General features: G+C 39.7%; 1 protein-coding gene across 1 annotated transcript; it reads left to right on the top strand.

Moving 5' to 3' along the window:
- The first annotated feature begins 460 nt into the window (after window positions 1-460).
- WSB1 (WD repeat and SOCS box containing 1) lies at window positions 461-13,585 on the top strand. Its single transcript, XM_065418072.1, has 9 exons — window positions 461-607; window positions 3,454-3,622; window positions 4,726-4,994; window positions 6,067-6,198; window positions 6,676-6,776; window positions 9,040-9,212; window positions 10,578-10,691; window positions 11,684-11,791; window positions 12,432-13,585. Exons 1-9 carry the CDS (start codon window positions 568-570, stop codon window positions 12,589-12,591), a joined length of 1,266 nt encoding a protein of 421 aa, XP_065274144.1. The 5' UTR covers window positions 461-567; the 3' UTR covers window positions 12,592-13,585.
- The last annotated feature ends 3,110 nt before the right edge of the window (window positions 13,586-16,695 follow it).

Consider the following 16,695-nt stretch of genomic DNA (forward strand, 5'->3'; position numbering starts at 1 on the left):
TGGAGGGTTTACAGTCTAGTCAGGGGTCCTGCCCTAGCCAGGACTTATTCTCATGCCAGCTTGTCCAAACTTTGGTTCTGTGCCTAGTTCTGGTCCAAGCCCTGATCCTGCCCCTGATTCTGGTTCTGGTCCAAACCCTGGTCCTGTCCCTGATTCTGGTCCAAGCCCTGGCTCTAGCACAAACTTTGTTCCTCATCCTGTCCTTAACTGCTACCCCCTGGTTCTGCCCAAGCTGTGGTTCTGCCCGTACTCCTATACGCGCCTCCCCACACGGAATGGTTAAATGGTTTCTCCCAGGGCCGTGGCCGCCCCTTACGCCTCGCGGTGGAGCTGCCGCACAGTGGCGAAGCGGGGTGTGCGTGTGTGTGCGAGCGCGCTCATAGCTCCGCCCCCTGGTGGGGCGTGGCCTGACTGCCCTGGCCCCGCCCCTACACGACATCCCCGGACGCGGCGGCCATTTTGTCTCAGTGTCGGTCCTGCCTAGCGCAGCGGTAGTCGTTAGTCCGGTCGGTCAGTCCCGTAGCGCCTCGATCTGTGTCAGAGCCGGTCCGAAGGGCGGCTCCGTAGATGGCCAGCTTTCCCCCGAGTGTCAACGAGAAGCTCATCGGTGAGAGCTGGGGGGGGGCGCAGCGGGAGGGAGGGTAGTGTCTGCGGGGTCGGGAGGACTGGGCAGGGGAACCTGGGGGAATGGGTGGGGTTGGGTAGTGTGAGGGTGGGGGGGAAGTGGGGGGGCTAGATTGGGACCAGTGTGGCCCCAGATGGGGGGGTGGGAGGAGATGCGCCTGGGGGTTGGGTAGAGTGTGGGTATGGGGGGTGCTGGAGGGGTAGAAGAGGAGGGTTGGGGGAGTGTAGGTATAGGTGGGTATGGGGGGTAGAAGGGGGGGTTGGGGGAGTGTAGGTATAGGCGGGGAGGTGGGTATGAGGGGGTCCTGGGGAGGCGGGGGAGGTGGGCTGGGGGGTTGGGTTGAGTAGAATGTGGGCAGAGATGGGGATGGGGGTCCTGGGGAGGTGGGGATGGGGGGTCCTGGAGAGGCGGGGGAGGTGGGCTGGGGGGTTGGGTTGAGTAGAATGTGGGCAGAGATGGGGATGGGGGTCCTGGGGAGGTGGGGGAGGTGGGGATGGGGGGTCCTGGAGAGGCGGGGGAGGTGGGCTGGGGGGGGGTTGGGTTGAGTAGAATGTGGGCAGAGATAGGGATGGGGGGTCCTGGAGAGGTGGGGGAGGTGGGGATGGGGGGTCCTGGAGAGGCGGGGTAGGTGGGCTGGGGGGGGTTGGGTTGAGTAGAATGTGGGCAGAGATAGGGATGGGGGTCCTGGGGAGGTGGGGATGGGGGGTCCTGGAGAGGCGGGGGAGGTGGGCTGGGGGGGGTTGGGTTGAGTAGAATGTGGGCAGAGATGGGGATGGGGGTCCTGGGGAGGTGGGCTGGGGGGGTTGGGTTATGGGAGTTTAGGTGTGGGGGACACACCCACTGGAGGGAAGCCAGTTAGCGAGGGGAGAATCTCTGGAGAGACTGGGCGGAATGCATCGTGACTTGCAGGGAGGGAGTGGGTGGGGTTGGGCGCTCTCTGGACCCCAGTGGGATGAGATGTTGGGTAGTGAGAGGGGCCTTGCCAGAAGTCTGAGAGTGGATGGTGAGATTGGGGTGTGGGTGTGGATACCAAGGAGGAACCCAGGCAGTGTTGGCTATTGATAAGGTGTGAAGGTACTATAGGCTTCCAGCTATGTGGTTGCAAAAAATAAGCTATCCGCCTCCTTAGAATCTATAGTGTGGTCGCTGGTTTGGGATGGTCCAGCCAGTGCCCATGGGGGGCAAAGGTTTTGACCACATTACGGAGCATCCTGAGATGTCTTCGGGCTGAGGGGAGAGCGATACAGTATGTACTCTACGGCAGGGGGAAGGACACGTAGCTACAGAGGAGTTTTTCAGACGGTGCATGTCAACTCCTCCATTTAACTCGATGCAGCAGTCTTGATTGGCAAAGTCTTTGTCCTTGCCTTTTCCGTTTTGAAATAAGAGGTGGCTGCTAGTTGTGTGAAATCATAGAAATACAGATTTCAGTCCACTTATTAAGTAAAAAATGGATTGTTTGTTTGTCTGACAACGTGGTTCTTTTGTTAAAGCTATTGTGTTTGTCACTTGTAAAAAAAAAAAAAAAATTGTGGCGTATGTATAATAGTGCACATTCGATGTGAAGTTTTATTTTTGGTAATATTAAAAAAAAACAAAAAACCTGCAGATGATAAGGGATAACAAGGGAGGGATTTCTAATTAAAAAAAAAATGATATTTTGTTTAGCTATTTTGGACACTTTCTACTGGTGTTTTTTTAAAACAGTCCCTGTTTAAGCCACAGAACAATGTATAAATACATATTTTCACTGTTACCAACGTTCATTTCTTTTTTGGGAATGGTTAATAGCTGCCATTGCATGTGTTGGGTTTCTCATGTACTCACAGAAACTCCTCCCTCCTATATGAATACAGACAGCATGTGAGAAACCAGCCTGGGGCGCTGATCCCGTCATGAAGGGCAGGGCTGCTGCACAATTCCTTCCATTCATATTAGGGAGGCACAAGCTCCAAGGCAGTTGATATTGAAGTAGGAACATTGTAAATCCGTAACAAACACTTGCATGTTTAATAAACATTTTTAAAATTTCATAACAACCATGTGTGATCTTTTTGTACCCGTTCCTTTTAAATTTGCATTTGTAAAAATGGATTTGACGAAAAGCACATTATTTTGTCCTCTTAAATCTGTTGGCTGGTGTAATGAGGACACTCAAACTGCCACTCCACTTAAATTGGAGGGAGAAGATATTCTGTGTTCGAGTCCAGTAAATAAGAATAAAAATATTTATTAATCTGATTGCCCGATGCTAGTTTCTTCTGCTATACTCACTAGAAATAAGTGGGATTGAGTGGAATTTTTGGTATAAAAATCTGTCTCCCATTTGCCTGACAATACATCAGTGGTGGTGTTTTGTTTATGTAGGGTGATGAGACATGATGTAACTGACTTTGCACACACTTAATGTTAAATTAAAAATTTCACCAAGTAAATTTTCTATTCAGCTCTACTGAAATATTTGCTTGAATTGAGAGAGATAAATTTTGGTGCTATCTGTAATGCTGGAGGTTAGAGTAATTTAAATAATAGTTTCAACAGACTCATAAATGAGTTTTCAGCTGGGTTCATATTACCTTGAGATGTGGTTTTCTTGTTGGTTATTTAAGTACATTTCTGGTGTTTAATGACCTGAAGTTTTTGCAGTCGCTTCTAAGGAAGACTTTAAATGAATTTACTGTGAGGCAGCCATTTTCTAGCCTAAAATTAGTTTCTGATTTAAAGCAAAAATATCAGCAGAAATCTACGTTTTTGGTAATAAGTTTAAAATATGCTGAATCTCTTGTTCACATTTTAAATGGGATTTCCTTTTTGTTTTTGTTTTTTAGCAAGATCACGTCCTATAGGAGAACTTTTAGCCCCAACATCTCCTTTTGATAAGAAGTGTGGACGTGAAAACTGGACTGTTGCCTTTGCACCTGATGGATCTTACTTTGCGTGGTCACAAGGACATCGCATAGTAAAGCTTGTTCCCTGGACTCAATGCTTTAATAACTTGTAAGATTAAAAATTGTGCTGTTTGCTATCAAATTCACTTTCTCCTATTTCTTCATTTTGTAAAAGAAATATGAGGTGACCTGCAAATAAATAAACATGATGGTGTGCTGTTTTTGCTTCTTTAAGATGTATAAATGAGAGATTGGGTTATTTGGGTTTTTATCTATAAATTGTCTTGACTTTTATATAAGTAGGAGGAGTCTATGGACAATGGGAGAACTATTGATACCACAAGTGAAAGACAGACTTGTGCAATGAGAGAGGAAGTGATTTTAAACTTGTACTTTTTGTTTAACACCAGATCAACTTCCTGAAACACTGAGAGAGAAGCTCTTTTAAGAGATTCAGATAGCCTACTTCTTCAGTTGAGGACTGAGAACTCCCGAACCAAAATCAGGAAACATGACCTTATATTCTTGGCATCTCTAAGCTTAAAAAACAAGCAGAATATTCTCAGCATATTTTCAGCACATCATAAAAAAAAAAAAAATCACATTTTTGTTTAATTTGCAGGTCACTTTTAAGTCCATCTGGAAGTTGGTAAATTACTTCTTTGTGATTGACAACTGCGTTTCCCTGTATAGCAAATACATTTTCTTTTCACTGTGCTCAGTTTATTAAGTAGTGTGTGCAGGCTTCAATATCTCTTACTAGGATTTTTCTAATTAAATGTGGTGTTTTGAAGGGCATATTGCTGAGTTGTAGCAGAACAGAAAGGATCCCTCCCTGCCTTTTATATAAAAAACAACTCAAATACTTAACTGTAATATACATTCAGATGCTCACTAAAATTTTCAGTTTAAGTATAGCATTTAAAATGTTATCTTTCATGAAGGGTTAAAGAAGCTAACTGCTCTGTACAGAGGCAGAATTAGGAAACTAAAATTTATTGCTATAATGGGAAAGGTTTTCAGATATGGCAAACCCTCTTCACAATTGAGGAACAAGGGACAGTCGTTTTAAAATCTTAAGTGAAGGTATTAATTTTAGATACAGTAGCGATATGTGTATTATGACCGCCTATAGATTTATTGAAATAAAATACTCAGTTCATTGTGTTTATAGAGTAACGCTTATTTCTAAAATGCTGACTTGTTTTACAGCTTGTTGCATGGCACAAAGAATGTTGCAAATTCAGTCAATGCAAGACTCTCAAGACAGAACAGCGATAGTGGTCAAAAAAATAAGCCTTGTGAGCATATAATTGACTGTGGTGATATAGTCTGGAGTCTTGCTTTTGGGTCTTCAGTGCCTGAAAAACAGAGTCGCTGTGTGAACATAGAATGGCATCGATTCAAATTTGGGCAAGATCAGCTTCTGCTTGCAACTGGCTTGAACAACGGGCGCATCAAAATATGGGATGTATACACAGGTACGGGAGCTTGTTTAAATGTATGTCTTACCATTGTCACTTAACAATGCAGCATTGTAGCTATATCATAAACTAGAATAGCTAGATTCTAAATATATTGGTTTATGAATGCTAATTTGAAAAGAAGTTAAAATGAACTAAGTTAGGTCTAAAAATAGAAGGGACCTTTGCAACTACAATTGTACTAAAGAAATGCTGTTGAAAAGAGAAATGGTTCAGGTTGTGCTTCAGTGTCTCCGGGCTAAGATGGCAGTTTACATACCAAACCATTACTGTCTTATTATTGCTTTGTGAAATCTCACCTGAAATGCACTTGAGAAGTGTCATTTGGGTGTGGCGGAGAACTGGGTGGCATGGGGGAAGAAATACTAGTTTAGGCCTCAGTCCATAAAAGTGTGTAAGTATGTGCTTGACTCGAGACACTTGAATTTTTAGCTTTTTTTTTTTTTTTTTAAGCAAAACTCTAGCATTCCAGGTAGGGAAGAGTTTCCTTTAGTACTTTGGTTATGGGGAAGGTTTTTTAGAAATAATGATTGCTTGCCCCACTTTTTTTATGAGCAATACTGATCCTGTTAAAATAGGCTGACCGTCGTAACCTTTGAAGCTACAAGGGGGTACGGGATCCTGCAATCTAACTTGTAATTACCATTAAATTGGGCCGCAACTAGCTCCTGGTCACTTAGTAGTGAAATTACTTAATGAATATTAGGGAAGTTGCTATTGAAAAACTTGCTATTTGAAGTTAAGAACAAAACCATGCATTCATCTAAAGTTAAAAGGTAATTCCCTTAGGTTAGTTCTCAGACATCTAATCTTGTTAGTGTATAGATTTTAGAAGTTTAGCTTTTCCAGACCTAGTCAGAGTTGAAAGAGTAAATATATCTTATCACTATTAAGTATGTATACAAGATTAATTTCTTTACATATTTTAGATACATCTCTGCTCTAGCCAGTCTCCAGAAGTAGGCAAGGAGGACGGAATTTTATCTTTAAGCTTTATTCGTGGGCATTTAATTTGAGTAAAAGAATTGCTATGCACTTTCTCTTAATTGGTATCGTTCTTGTGCAACAGGAAAACTCCTCCTTAATCTGATGGACCATACTGAAGTGGTCAGAGATTTAACCTTTGCCCCAGATGGCAGCCTGATATTAGTGTCTGCATCAAGAGACAAAACGCTAAGAGTGTGGGACCTGAAAGATGATGGTATAGTTTTGTTTTGTTTATTTATTTATTTTTATTTTTAAAATTCGCCTGTTGGGAGAGCATAGAGCAGTCTTTCTGCAGTCGTCAGCAGTAGTATCAATGTATATTTTGGATTTTTAAATCTTTATTGACCTCAGCCCCCTTGTAGTAGTCATTTAATCTTCATCCCATATAGTGCAGACTGTATCTACACCTCAGCAAGGAGCATGTATTTGAGGTTCAGTGGCCATTTACAATGGTATGTGTGCTGACCCTGCTGGTCAAGGTACAGAGTTTGGAGGCCATTTCAATATGGCAGGTAACTTTTTTATACAGCCAGAGTCTCTCTAAAACAAAAAAGGAGTTTAGAACAACAGTACAGTGTCTTTTTCAAAAAATCTCTTGCATAAAATGTTAAATAAAACTGGATTTGGACTATTCCTGGGGGTTACTAATCTGGAACTAATGCTCCTAGTTTTGCCATTTTTTCCTTTGCAGGAAATATGATGAAGGTATTAAGAGGGCACCAGAATTGGGTGTATGGCTGTGCTTTTTCTCCAGACTCTTCCATTCTGTGTTCCGTTGGAGCCAGTAAAGCAGTATGTGTCAGAGTTTCTTGTTCATAAGTTTATTATTGAATTGTGCATATAATCACTTTAAATCTAAGTAACAAATAAAGCTTGTGCTCGGTGTCATGAACTTCTAATGTTTTTATGATGATGCAAGAAGTTGCATGAAAGAAATTGAAGTAAACTACCTAAGATGCCTTCATATACTGATTTATGAACTGAGAACTTGCACTGCTTTTAGTTGAAGAAACTTTAAGCATCCTTTGAAGTAGCTTGCACATCTGCATCTGTTCATAAAATAAAAACCAAGGAAAGTAAAACTTGCAGTGTTAAGAATGGAATATGTAGGCTAATGTTTTAATCAAATTATCTTGCTGTTGATTTTATCCTTTCTATTTCCTGCTCAATTAAAAGGACTTTTCAAAGTCTGAGCTGGTCATGGTCTCTTCTGCTGAACAAAAATGTTTCTACATATTCTCAAATACAAATAGCACTCATATGTCTAAAACATCTAGAATGAAGAACAGCATATGGTTCTGTTTCCATCTGTATTCTAATGTCCTGCTAGAGAACTGAAAGCAGTGCAGGTAAAGCACGTTTTACAATAAACTGCTCTTCTTGGCACTGAAAAACTATTAATTAGTATAAAATAGAAGAAAGGGAAAAGACTAGTATATAGTTTCTATGAATAGTATACTAAAGTTAATTGATTAGCAAAACCATAATTAATGTGAACATTGAAGACTAGTAGCTAGGATAATTGTTAGAATGCATTTTATATTTTTAAAAAAAGTTTGGTAAATTAACAGTTCAGATTTGATAGAGAACAGTTTAGTCCTTTAAAATAGAACAGATGTGGATGTATTCATTGATATTTTTAGGCTGTGTGTTTTCCATAAGCTTCTTGCTTTCCCTGTCACAGGTGGTGGCAGCAATATTGGTGTGATTGAGGTTAAGCTGGCACCACTCACACAGGCGCACAATGGTGTTAGCTGGGCAGAAAGAGTGGCATCTCTGGCTACCAGGCTGGGGGCGAACTTTACCATAGGACGAAGTAACCTTGCATTCGACTGCAAGGTGTACTGTACGTACGCAGGTGCTGGTTGATGTCCACTTTCTGCTTTTTTCTTTCTTTCTTTTTATTTTTTAATTTTCACAGCAGTGAAACCCAATGACTCCTAAAACTTAAATTTTATTTTCCAGTTTTATGGAATGTTGGGGTCTTATTAGTGAAACTGGTCAACATGATACTTATAACTAACTGACTTAAAAAATGGTTTCATTTTAGTAAAGTGTGTGAGGCACTAATACCATTTTCTTTGGTTAAACTTAAGTTGTTTGCATTTTATTTGTCTGAGATATTGTTAGTATTTAATCTGCAAGTAAAATTGTACTGGGGCGGGGGGGGGGGGGGGAGAGGAGGAAGACCTAAAGAGCACTTACAGGGACAGATTTAATATATAGTTTTGTACCCATAAATTGTTAGCCTATTTTCTGTAACATTACATTAAAACATAGTAGATCCTTCATATTAAGCTATTCTGCACAGTCTTCAGTGCAGTTTTATATAATGTAGAACTGCATGTAAAATCCCCCAAAATTAGTAGTATACTCATACTTTACCAATTTCTGCAGTAAGATTTACAGTAAGCTGGGTAAATCACAATACTCAAATGTTTTTGTTGTTGATATAATTAAACTTAAGATGCATAAAAAATTTTTAATAATGTGCTTAGACTTCCTTGTTATGTTGCCAAAGACATTTCTTTTGGCTGTGAAAATTCTCTTTGCTTGCAGTATCTGTTTCTCTTCCTAGGCTGACGGTGATCCAAGCGTATTGTAAACAAGTGATCTTAAACTCAAAGGGGATGCCACTGGAGTAACAATATGTTAACCTTACTTTTTCTGTCTGTATATTTCTTAAAAATTTGGTAGTTACTGAAAAGAGGGGACTGTAGTGCTTAACCCTATTTATTTCTGTGTATTTTAATAAAATAGTTTTGTAATACATGGATTTCAGTAAAACTACATGGTTAAATTGCATTGCCTTTCTTATATTTTGGCTTATTTTGTAAATAACATTTAACAAACTTGAGTTAGAATTTGCATGTCTGCTTTAATTTTTTAAAAAAATTGATTTTAATCTCAGTATGACACGAGCATATTTTTAATTGTAGTAATTTATAATGCTTGATTTATATAAACCTAAGTAAAACTAGCAGACAGTTAAGAAATGTAAATGCTGCATTGGGTATCTGAGCAAAAGCTATAACATTAGCTTTTCTAATTTCAGGTTTTTCTTTGGGATATGGATAAGTACTCCATGATTCGTAAACTAGAAGGACATCTCAACGATGTTGTAGCTTGTGAGTTTTCCCCTGATGGAGCTTTACTGGCTACTGCATCTTACGATACTCGAGTTTATGTCTGGGATCCCCATATTGGAGTTATTCTAATGGAATTTGGGTAAGCAGAGTATTTAAATGTGTTAATTTTTAGTTCCCTCTTGGAATTTACAAAAGAATCTGACCATAGTTTATACCTAATGAAAAGGCAAGGAGTGACAAAGTTATGGAATTGTTGCATGTATGGATTTAATAAGATATGATGTCAAATAACTAACTCAGTTAAAGTTTTATTTATATAAGTAAGACAATCGGGCAATACTTTAATATAGCACTATACTGGAAGGAAACATACGTTCCAGCTCTCTGTAACTGGAGAAGTGGTGACAGCGTATTTCAGTTCACATCTAGAAGGAAAGAGTTTTTGGGAAGTTAGTTATAGGATGTGAGACAAAGATTTCAAATCCAGTCATCATTACTGACAGCTGTGGCAACCAGCAGTTCCTAATGAGTTAAAAATATCTTTCTTTGGGTCATTATTGCCTTCATAACAGAAAACATCTGCAATAATAAATACCTTTATCAGTCACAGGATGTAATTGGATCATAAGCACCCCTTATCAATTACCCGGTGTTGTTTATTATAACGTACTTCTGTAGACATCCTTCATTAATTGAGAAGGGTCCCTTCCTGGAGACCTGGACTCTTACGGACTGAGAGGAGCAGGGAATAATTAGAGCCCAATACAAGTTGCTGAGCATTGGTCACATGCTCAATTCAGTTTAAGAACAGACACTGAGGCCTTAGAATCCAGACACACTTGGACTAATACAGCACGGATTCTGGGAGTATTCAGTATACAAAGAATTATGAGTTTAACATACACAAATCATAATCAGTTAATCTAAGGTATGCCTGTTAATTGCACAGTAATTGGAAAGAGAATGCAGGGGACTGGACTAGATGACCTCTTGAAGTCCCCAGTCCCATGATTCTTACTTGATTTGCTTGACTAGTAAATGAGGAAAAAAATCAGCTTTGGACAGTAGAAGGTGAGAGAAGTACCATATTGGCACTAAACAATAAGATTTTATTCCCTGGGAGAAAACTGCTCTATCTTGTAGTTATTTAATTCCCCTGTTTTATAACATGAAAAATTATTTTTGAGATGAACAATTAGCTCGAAACTCAGTTCTGGGAGAGTACTTTCTCTGATTGAAAATGTGTAATTCAAGACTTTGGTGCTTTAAAACCTACTAGTGGAAGTGTCTTCAGTATATAACTAATACTGTGGTGTTCTTTGTAGAGCTATGTAGCATTATCTCTCAGTTCATACTTCAGAGACAAATGTGTGTGTAAAATAAATAAATTAATTAAATTTAAAAAAAAATTCTCTTGAGGTCTATCGCTGATCATGGCTAACAGAAACTCCTACATAGTTTTCAGTGGTTATGCTGTTAACTGAGCCTGTCTGTCTGTCTACAGGCATCTGTTTCCCGCTCCAACGCCGATATTTGCTGGGGGAGCGAATGACAGATGGGTTAGATCTGTATCTTTTAGTCACGATGGACTGCATATTGCAAGCCTTGCTGATGATAAGTAAGTATGAGGAAAGAGTTGTCAGACTCTTGCTTCTTCTCAGTAATTAAAAATTCCTTGTACTACGCACAACTTATTTTTTTAAACTGAGAACTGACTTCTAACTGACTGCTTGTACCAATGCCTTGCTGTCTCAATGATGGTCTGTTGTAAAACTCTCTCCCATAGCCATATAAAATAAACAAGAGATGGTGTACAGGGGTAGATGACTTATATAGCATTCTAAATATACAAAGATATCTGTAAAAGGGTGGAGAAATAAAGGCCCTCTGTTTAGCTTGATTTCAATAAATCATTGAAGTAGCATGCTTCTGTGTCTGTTTGAATGACATTTTTTCAAGAAAAAATTAATCAGTATGGTTACTTGGGTCATCCTGTTTTACTTTTGTACTTGTATATGGTTTTGTTAATGAAGACTAACAGTAAGTTTTTAAAGTAGAAGATTTTGAAGATAGGAAAGTCATCCTGTCTAAGGCAAGGAAACACACTGTTACCTTGCTTTGGTAGCTTGCTAAAATGAATACTAAGAACTCCTAGCAGAAATAACATCTACTAATGTTTTGAGACTCAATCTACACTTTCAGATCATCAGTTAAAATTCTTTGGCTGCAGTAACCTAATTTTTTTGGCATGCTGTTACTAAGTCTGTAGTGTCTATTGCAAACTCTTCAAACCACTTACATTATATTTCTTTAGAATTGGTATCCGTCTGATGCACAAATATAAAGTTATATCTGACTATATCAGTGGTTTTCAACCTGTGGTCTGTGGACCCCTGGGGGTCTGCAGACTGTTAGTCCACACCTCCATTTGACATTTTTTAGAGGTCTGCAAATGAAAGGTTGAAAACCACTGGACTACATGACTGCAAGTGAAGACATATATTTATAATGTACTATTTCTTTCTCAATTAGGTTAACACTTCATAAATTATTGTACTGCATTAAAGAAATTGGTTACTCTACCTTTAACAGCTAACTTTTTCCTTCCAGAATGGTGAGGTTCTGGAGTATTGAAGAAAACTATCCTGTACAAGTTGCACCTTTGAACAATGGGCTTTGCTGTGCCTTTTCTACTGATGGCAGTGTTCTAGCTGCTGGGTAAGTATGCAGCTAATAATACTTAACTTATGCAGTAATATTCATCCTCTAAGGACTTTGGAAATGTTAACTAACAGTTCTAGCTTCCTCATTTCTAAATGCCATTTTGTTGCTTTTGATTGTTTTAAGGAGGCATCAAAGCTTAGTCAAGCAAGCCTTGAGTTGAACACCACTGAGAGTTTAACAAGCGTAGTCTCACTTTATTTCTTTTTAATATTTAGGAAATGATCAAGCAAGCCACAAACGTGGGCCTGACCCATATACACTACAACAGCACAGTGCAAGTGCTGCAAAAGCCCTTTAGCCATCCAGGGGAGAATTCTCCTTGTGCAGGTACTGCACTAGGCAGCCCTGCACAGGCCCCTTGAATTCCCTAGCATAGTACACTGCTATTTATAGTCTGAGCAGCTCAGTGTCAGAGAGTTGCGTGAGACCTGCTGGGTGCTATTTCAGCTCCAGCCCAAAATCCCAGGAGCAGAGAGCATGCAATCTCAACTTTGCTATTTAACATCTAGAGTTAGGGAACAAGTAGTTTAGAGGAGAGGATTTTTCTGGCCTTCCCCCAACTATCGAATTATAAGGGTGTGCAATTCTGAAAGTAGTTCTGTGGAATAATTGACTTTTATGTGTTTGTGTGCAGAACACATGATGGAAGCGTGTACTTCTGGGCAACTCCAAAACATGTGTCCAGTCTTCAACACTTGTGTCGCATGGCAATTAGAAGAGTGATGCCTACTAGCCAAGTCAAGAACCTGCCTGTCCCTTCAAAAGTGGTGGAGTTTCTTTCCTACCTGACTTAAAAAAAAAAAAATCCAAAAAACCCAAAATCCCTTGCATGTGACCAGTCTGCTGAAACTGGTAAAATTACTGGTACATTTTAAAAGAATCTTCAAGCTTTATACAGCCTTCAAGCTTCAAACTCTACAAGTTTTCAAGATCTATTTAAATTTGATACATCTAAAAAATCTGTCCTGCATTTTGACAGTGGAGTTTAATATTATTTATAGAAAAATACAGTAGAAGTATTTCTGAAGTTCTCAAGACAATTTTCTAAAATCTAACTGTGAAAACATGTACATATGTAGATGTGAGCAGCTGTGTTATCAGTGGACCTTCTAAATTGCTTTTCTGATTCAGTGTATATTGTGTATATATTGTTTCTGTAGAGCCATCAGTGCTGTAAAGCAGAAGGATAGCTATTATTCTGGGACACTGAGTTAGACAAATATTGATTTAAAGAAGCTTAACTGCTTTGTACGTACATTAGTTGGGGTTCAGGATGCTGATCCACAGATACAAAATTATGTTAGTTTTTTTTGTGGGGAGGTACAGCTTAGTTTTCATTAGTGCTGATGTGTGGTTAAGAGAAGTAAGTTGAGTGAGGGATGGATTAGATAGAATATAAGTCCGGAACATCACTTCAGTTAGCAAACACATTTGTCATCCAAAGCAGGCCTTAATTTTTGCAACAACAAAGATTAAATTTAAACCCTGGGTTGTGATTAAGAAAAATATCCTTAAATTTCTGAAATCTAACTACTGTATTGTTGCCTGGTATGTTTTCTGTAATATGTGAAGTTTACAGACTTGTATTATTCTGTGACCCTATAATATCTCTTGAGGGGGTGATATTGGTTAACTGCCAACGATAAGCAAAATGTTTGCTTCTGCCTTCTGTTATTTATCTGTACCTGCAGATATAAAGAATGTATGCATTGCATAAAATGCCTGATTATATATATATATTTTTGTTTTTTTATTAAAGACTTGTACAAAAACCTCACTTTTCTGAAACCATGATGTCTGGTGACTTTTTTGTATGCAAGGAGGTGTTGGTTATAAAAATAATTAAGTCGTTTGAGTGGAAAGTGTTTAACTATATTGTGATAATAATCTAAACCCTCAAGGGCATAATACAGTGAATATAATGAAGGAGGGTTGGTAGTGTTAAACCGTATGTCAGTATATCTGAAAGTATTTAAGTTTCTCAAAAGACCTTCCCAAGGTATGGAAGATTCTCTTAGGCCATGTGTACACCTTACTTTTGTTGGCATAGCTGTGCCAGGCAGGGGTATAAAGTGTGATCCTTGATTGATAGCTGTGCTGACAAAAGGTCCTAGTGTAGATGCAGTTATACTGATGCTTTTACTGGCATAGGGGTGGCTTGGGGGCTGGAATAAACTATACTAGTAACATTGCAGCATTGCTGGTATACACTGCATCTACCTTAAGTCCTAGGAGCACTTTGGTAAAGCGCTTCCCGTGTAATCATGGCCTTATACAGACACGGAGAAATAGTCTGTCTAGTTACTTAAACGTACAATGCTTTTCTTCTTAACGCATACATTATACATACATGCATATATAAAATGTTTGCTGGTGGGCTAGAAAATTCCAGAATTATAAAATCTGACATTCATAATAAATGGACTACATTGAAAGTTAGACTAGATTTTGAACAATGATTTAGTAAGTTGGTTGAGATGGGGGAAGAGCTTTAATTGTACCAAACACAGAATATTGACTGGAACTCTACAAAAGGAAGAATTCAGAAGGGATGGGCAAGTTAAACCCGCTGCAAATATGAGTACAGCAGAAATAGTTTGCCTTGAAAAGTTGCTAAGAAAACCTTCTGAATATGGAAATAAAAGTAAGCAACTGCAAACTGAAAAGCCTATGGTGAATGGGATGAAAAATGTTCCGTATTAGATGAGGGAAGTCAAGAACCAAGCGGAAATGAAAACTGGTCTGTAAGTGATAGGATTAAAGTTACTTATGGACAGTGTAGCAGACTTGCACAATTCTTGCACAATAACTGTACTGGGGTGTTAACTTCCAGCTAATGTCAGAAATTTAAGGAAGAAAAGTTGGATTACAAGACACATCTGTACTAAATATAAGGGTTATTTACAATTCTTGTAGTCTCTGTATCTTCTGTAATGTGATTTAGGGAACTGAGCTATTGTAAGCTATCTACCTACATGGATGGGTGCAAAGGGCAACTAGTAGGAAACAGCAAAAATGGTCCAAATGTATAGGAAAAGGTAAATTTTACTAGCTCGCTGGATTTTCAAAGGAATTGGTTTAATAAGCCTCTTTTTTTAAGGTAACCTCGAGGCCTGATCACTGTAATCCAGTGTTTCTCAAATTGGGGGTCCTGACCCAAACGGGGGGGAGGTAGCAAGGCTATTGTAGGGGAGTCATGAGATCACAAAAAATATTGCCATGGGGAGGAGAGGTACAGCAGCTGTTGCCTTCTGGCCGCCCAGCTCTGAAGGCAGAATGCTGCCAGCAGCACAGAAGTAAGGGTGGCAATACCATGAGTATCCACCAATGAGTACAGTAATTGGCTATCACTTTTTGGGGGGTGGGAGGTTATCAGTCTGAAATACTTTCAAAGGGCCTAGAAAAAATGCCCTGCCTTAGTCAAATTAATATATCTACTACAAACTTATTGGCACTCACCCAACCAGCTACCGAGAATTGTGCTGTCACACACTCTGATGACATATTCGGCTTGTGTCCTAGTTCAAGTCATGCTTTTGCATGCCACTCAAAACAGTGTTAGAGGATTTGAAGAAATCCAACTCGAAAAGCAGGCCTTAACTTAGAAGTTATAGGTGCCCATTTTTTTTATGTACTCGTAATAATCTTCCAATCCCAATACAGGTTTCAGAGTGGTAGCCATGTTAGTCTGTATCAGCAAAAAGAACAAGGAGTCCTTGTGGCACCTTAGAGACTAACGAAAGCTTATGCTCAAATAAATTTGTTAGTCTCTAAGGGTACGTCCAGACTACCCACCGAATGGGCAGGTAGCAATCGATCTATCGGGGATCGATCTATCGCGTCTCGTCTAGACGCGATAAATTGATCCCCAAACGCGCTCCCGTCAACTTCGGAACTCCACCAGAGCGAGGCGCGGTAGCCGTCTCAACGGGGGAGCCGTGGCCATCGATCCCGTGCCGTGAGGATGGGAGGTAAGTCGAAATAAGATACATCGACTTCAGCTATGCTATTCCCGTAGCCGAAGTTGCATATCTTACATCGACCTCCTCCCCCCCAGTGTAGACCAGCCCTATGGTGCCACAAGGAATCCCAATACAGGTTCTGAATTCCCAAGTCTTTCTCTCTTTTTAAGTACCACAATTAAAAAAAAAAAAAGGGAATCAAATGTAATCTTAATGTAGCTGAAATTTTGTGCAGGGGTTGGGGGGGTTTTTTGGTTGTCCTATAAGTGCTAGTAAGTCAATTTTGCCAGCCAGCCAACCAAGGTCAACCAGGTCAATCTTACATTTTTAAAACTCTTAAATGATGTAACTAGTTTAGATGGAGACAGTTATGCTAGTGCAATAGAGCAGTACACAATTCCATTAACATGATGGTGCCAAACAAAATTGGTCAACCAATCATACTAGAGTAAAAATACCTGTCAGCTGGACTTAATTGTACTGAATAAGTCTGCTCCGAACTAATGAAACAGCAGCAGCTTTCTGAACAGCAGTACAGTGAGCGTCTGTTGCTCTATCCCACCTGCATTTTTTTTGGTTTAGTGCAATTTTAATTAATTTAAAGCAAACAATACAAAGTAGGGGGCCTAAAATTCAAATGACAGGGTTGTTGAAGACATTTGAGGTACAGAGCCTTTCTCCCAGGTCACATGTGACTTAGGTCTTTTGTAACCTACCAGTGTTATCCGCTGATAACTGCTCCTATGGTCTAGTCTAGTGAATTTGAGTTGTTCATCTCTGTCCAGTTTCTAATACTTAAGTAGATATATCACATTTAGCACAGATTCCCTGCTTGCTGTTCTCACCAGGGAGGATAGCAAACCAGTGGCCCCCAAAGAGACTGAACCTCCTACTTATAGACTTGCTCCCTGACCTCATGGTTGTTGCTATAGTGGC

Source organism: Emys orbicularis, chromosome 17, assembly GCF_028017835.1.
Source record: "Emys orbicularis isolate rEmyOrb1 chromosome 17, rEmyOrb1.hap1, whole genome shotgun sequence".
NCBI classification, from domain to species: domain Eukaryota; kingdom Metazoa; phylum Chordata; order Testudines; family Emydidae; genus Emys; species Emys orbicularis.

What these genes read in the sequence shown, in the direction of transcription:
- WSB1 (XM_065418072.1), top strand. Translation starts at nt 568, where the DNA reads ATGGCCAGCTTTCCCCCGAGTGTCAACGAGAAGCTCATCG. An exon ending in TGTCAACGAGAAGCTCATCG is followed by an intron (nt 608 to 3,453) that starts GTGAGAGCTGGG and finishes TTTGTTTTTTAG; the next exon opens with CAAGATCACGTCCTATAGGA. An exon ending in AATATGGGATGTATACACAG is followed by an intron (nt 4,995 to 6,066) that starts GTACGGGAGCTT and finishes CTTGTGCAACAG; the next exon opens with GAAAACTCCTCCTTAATCTG.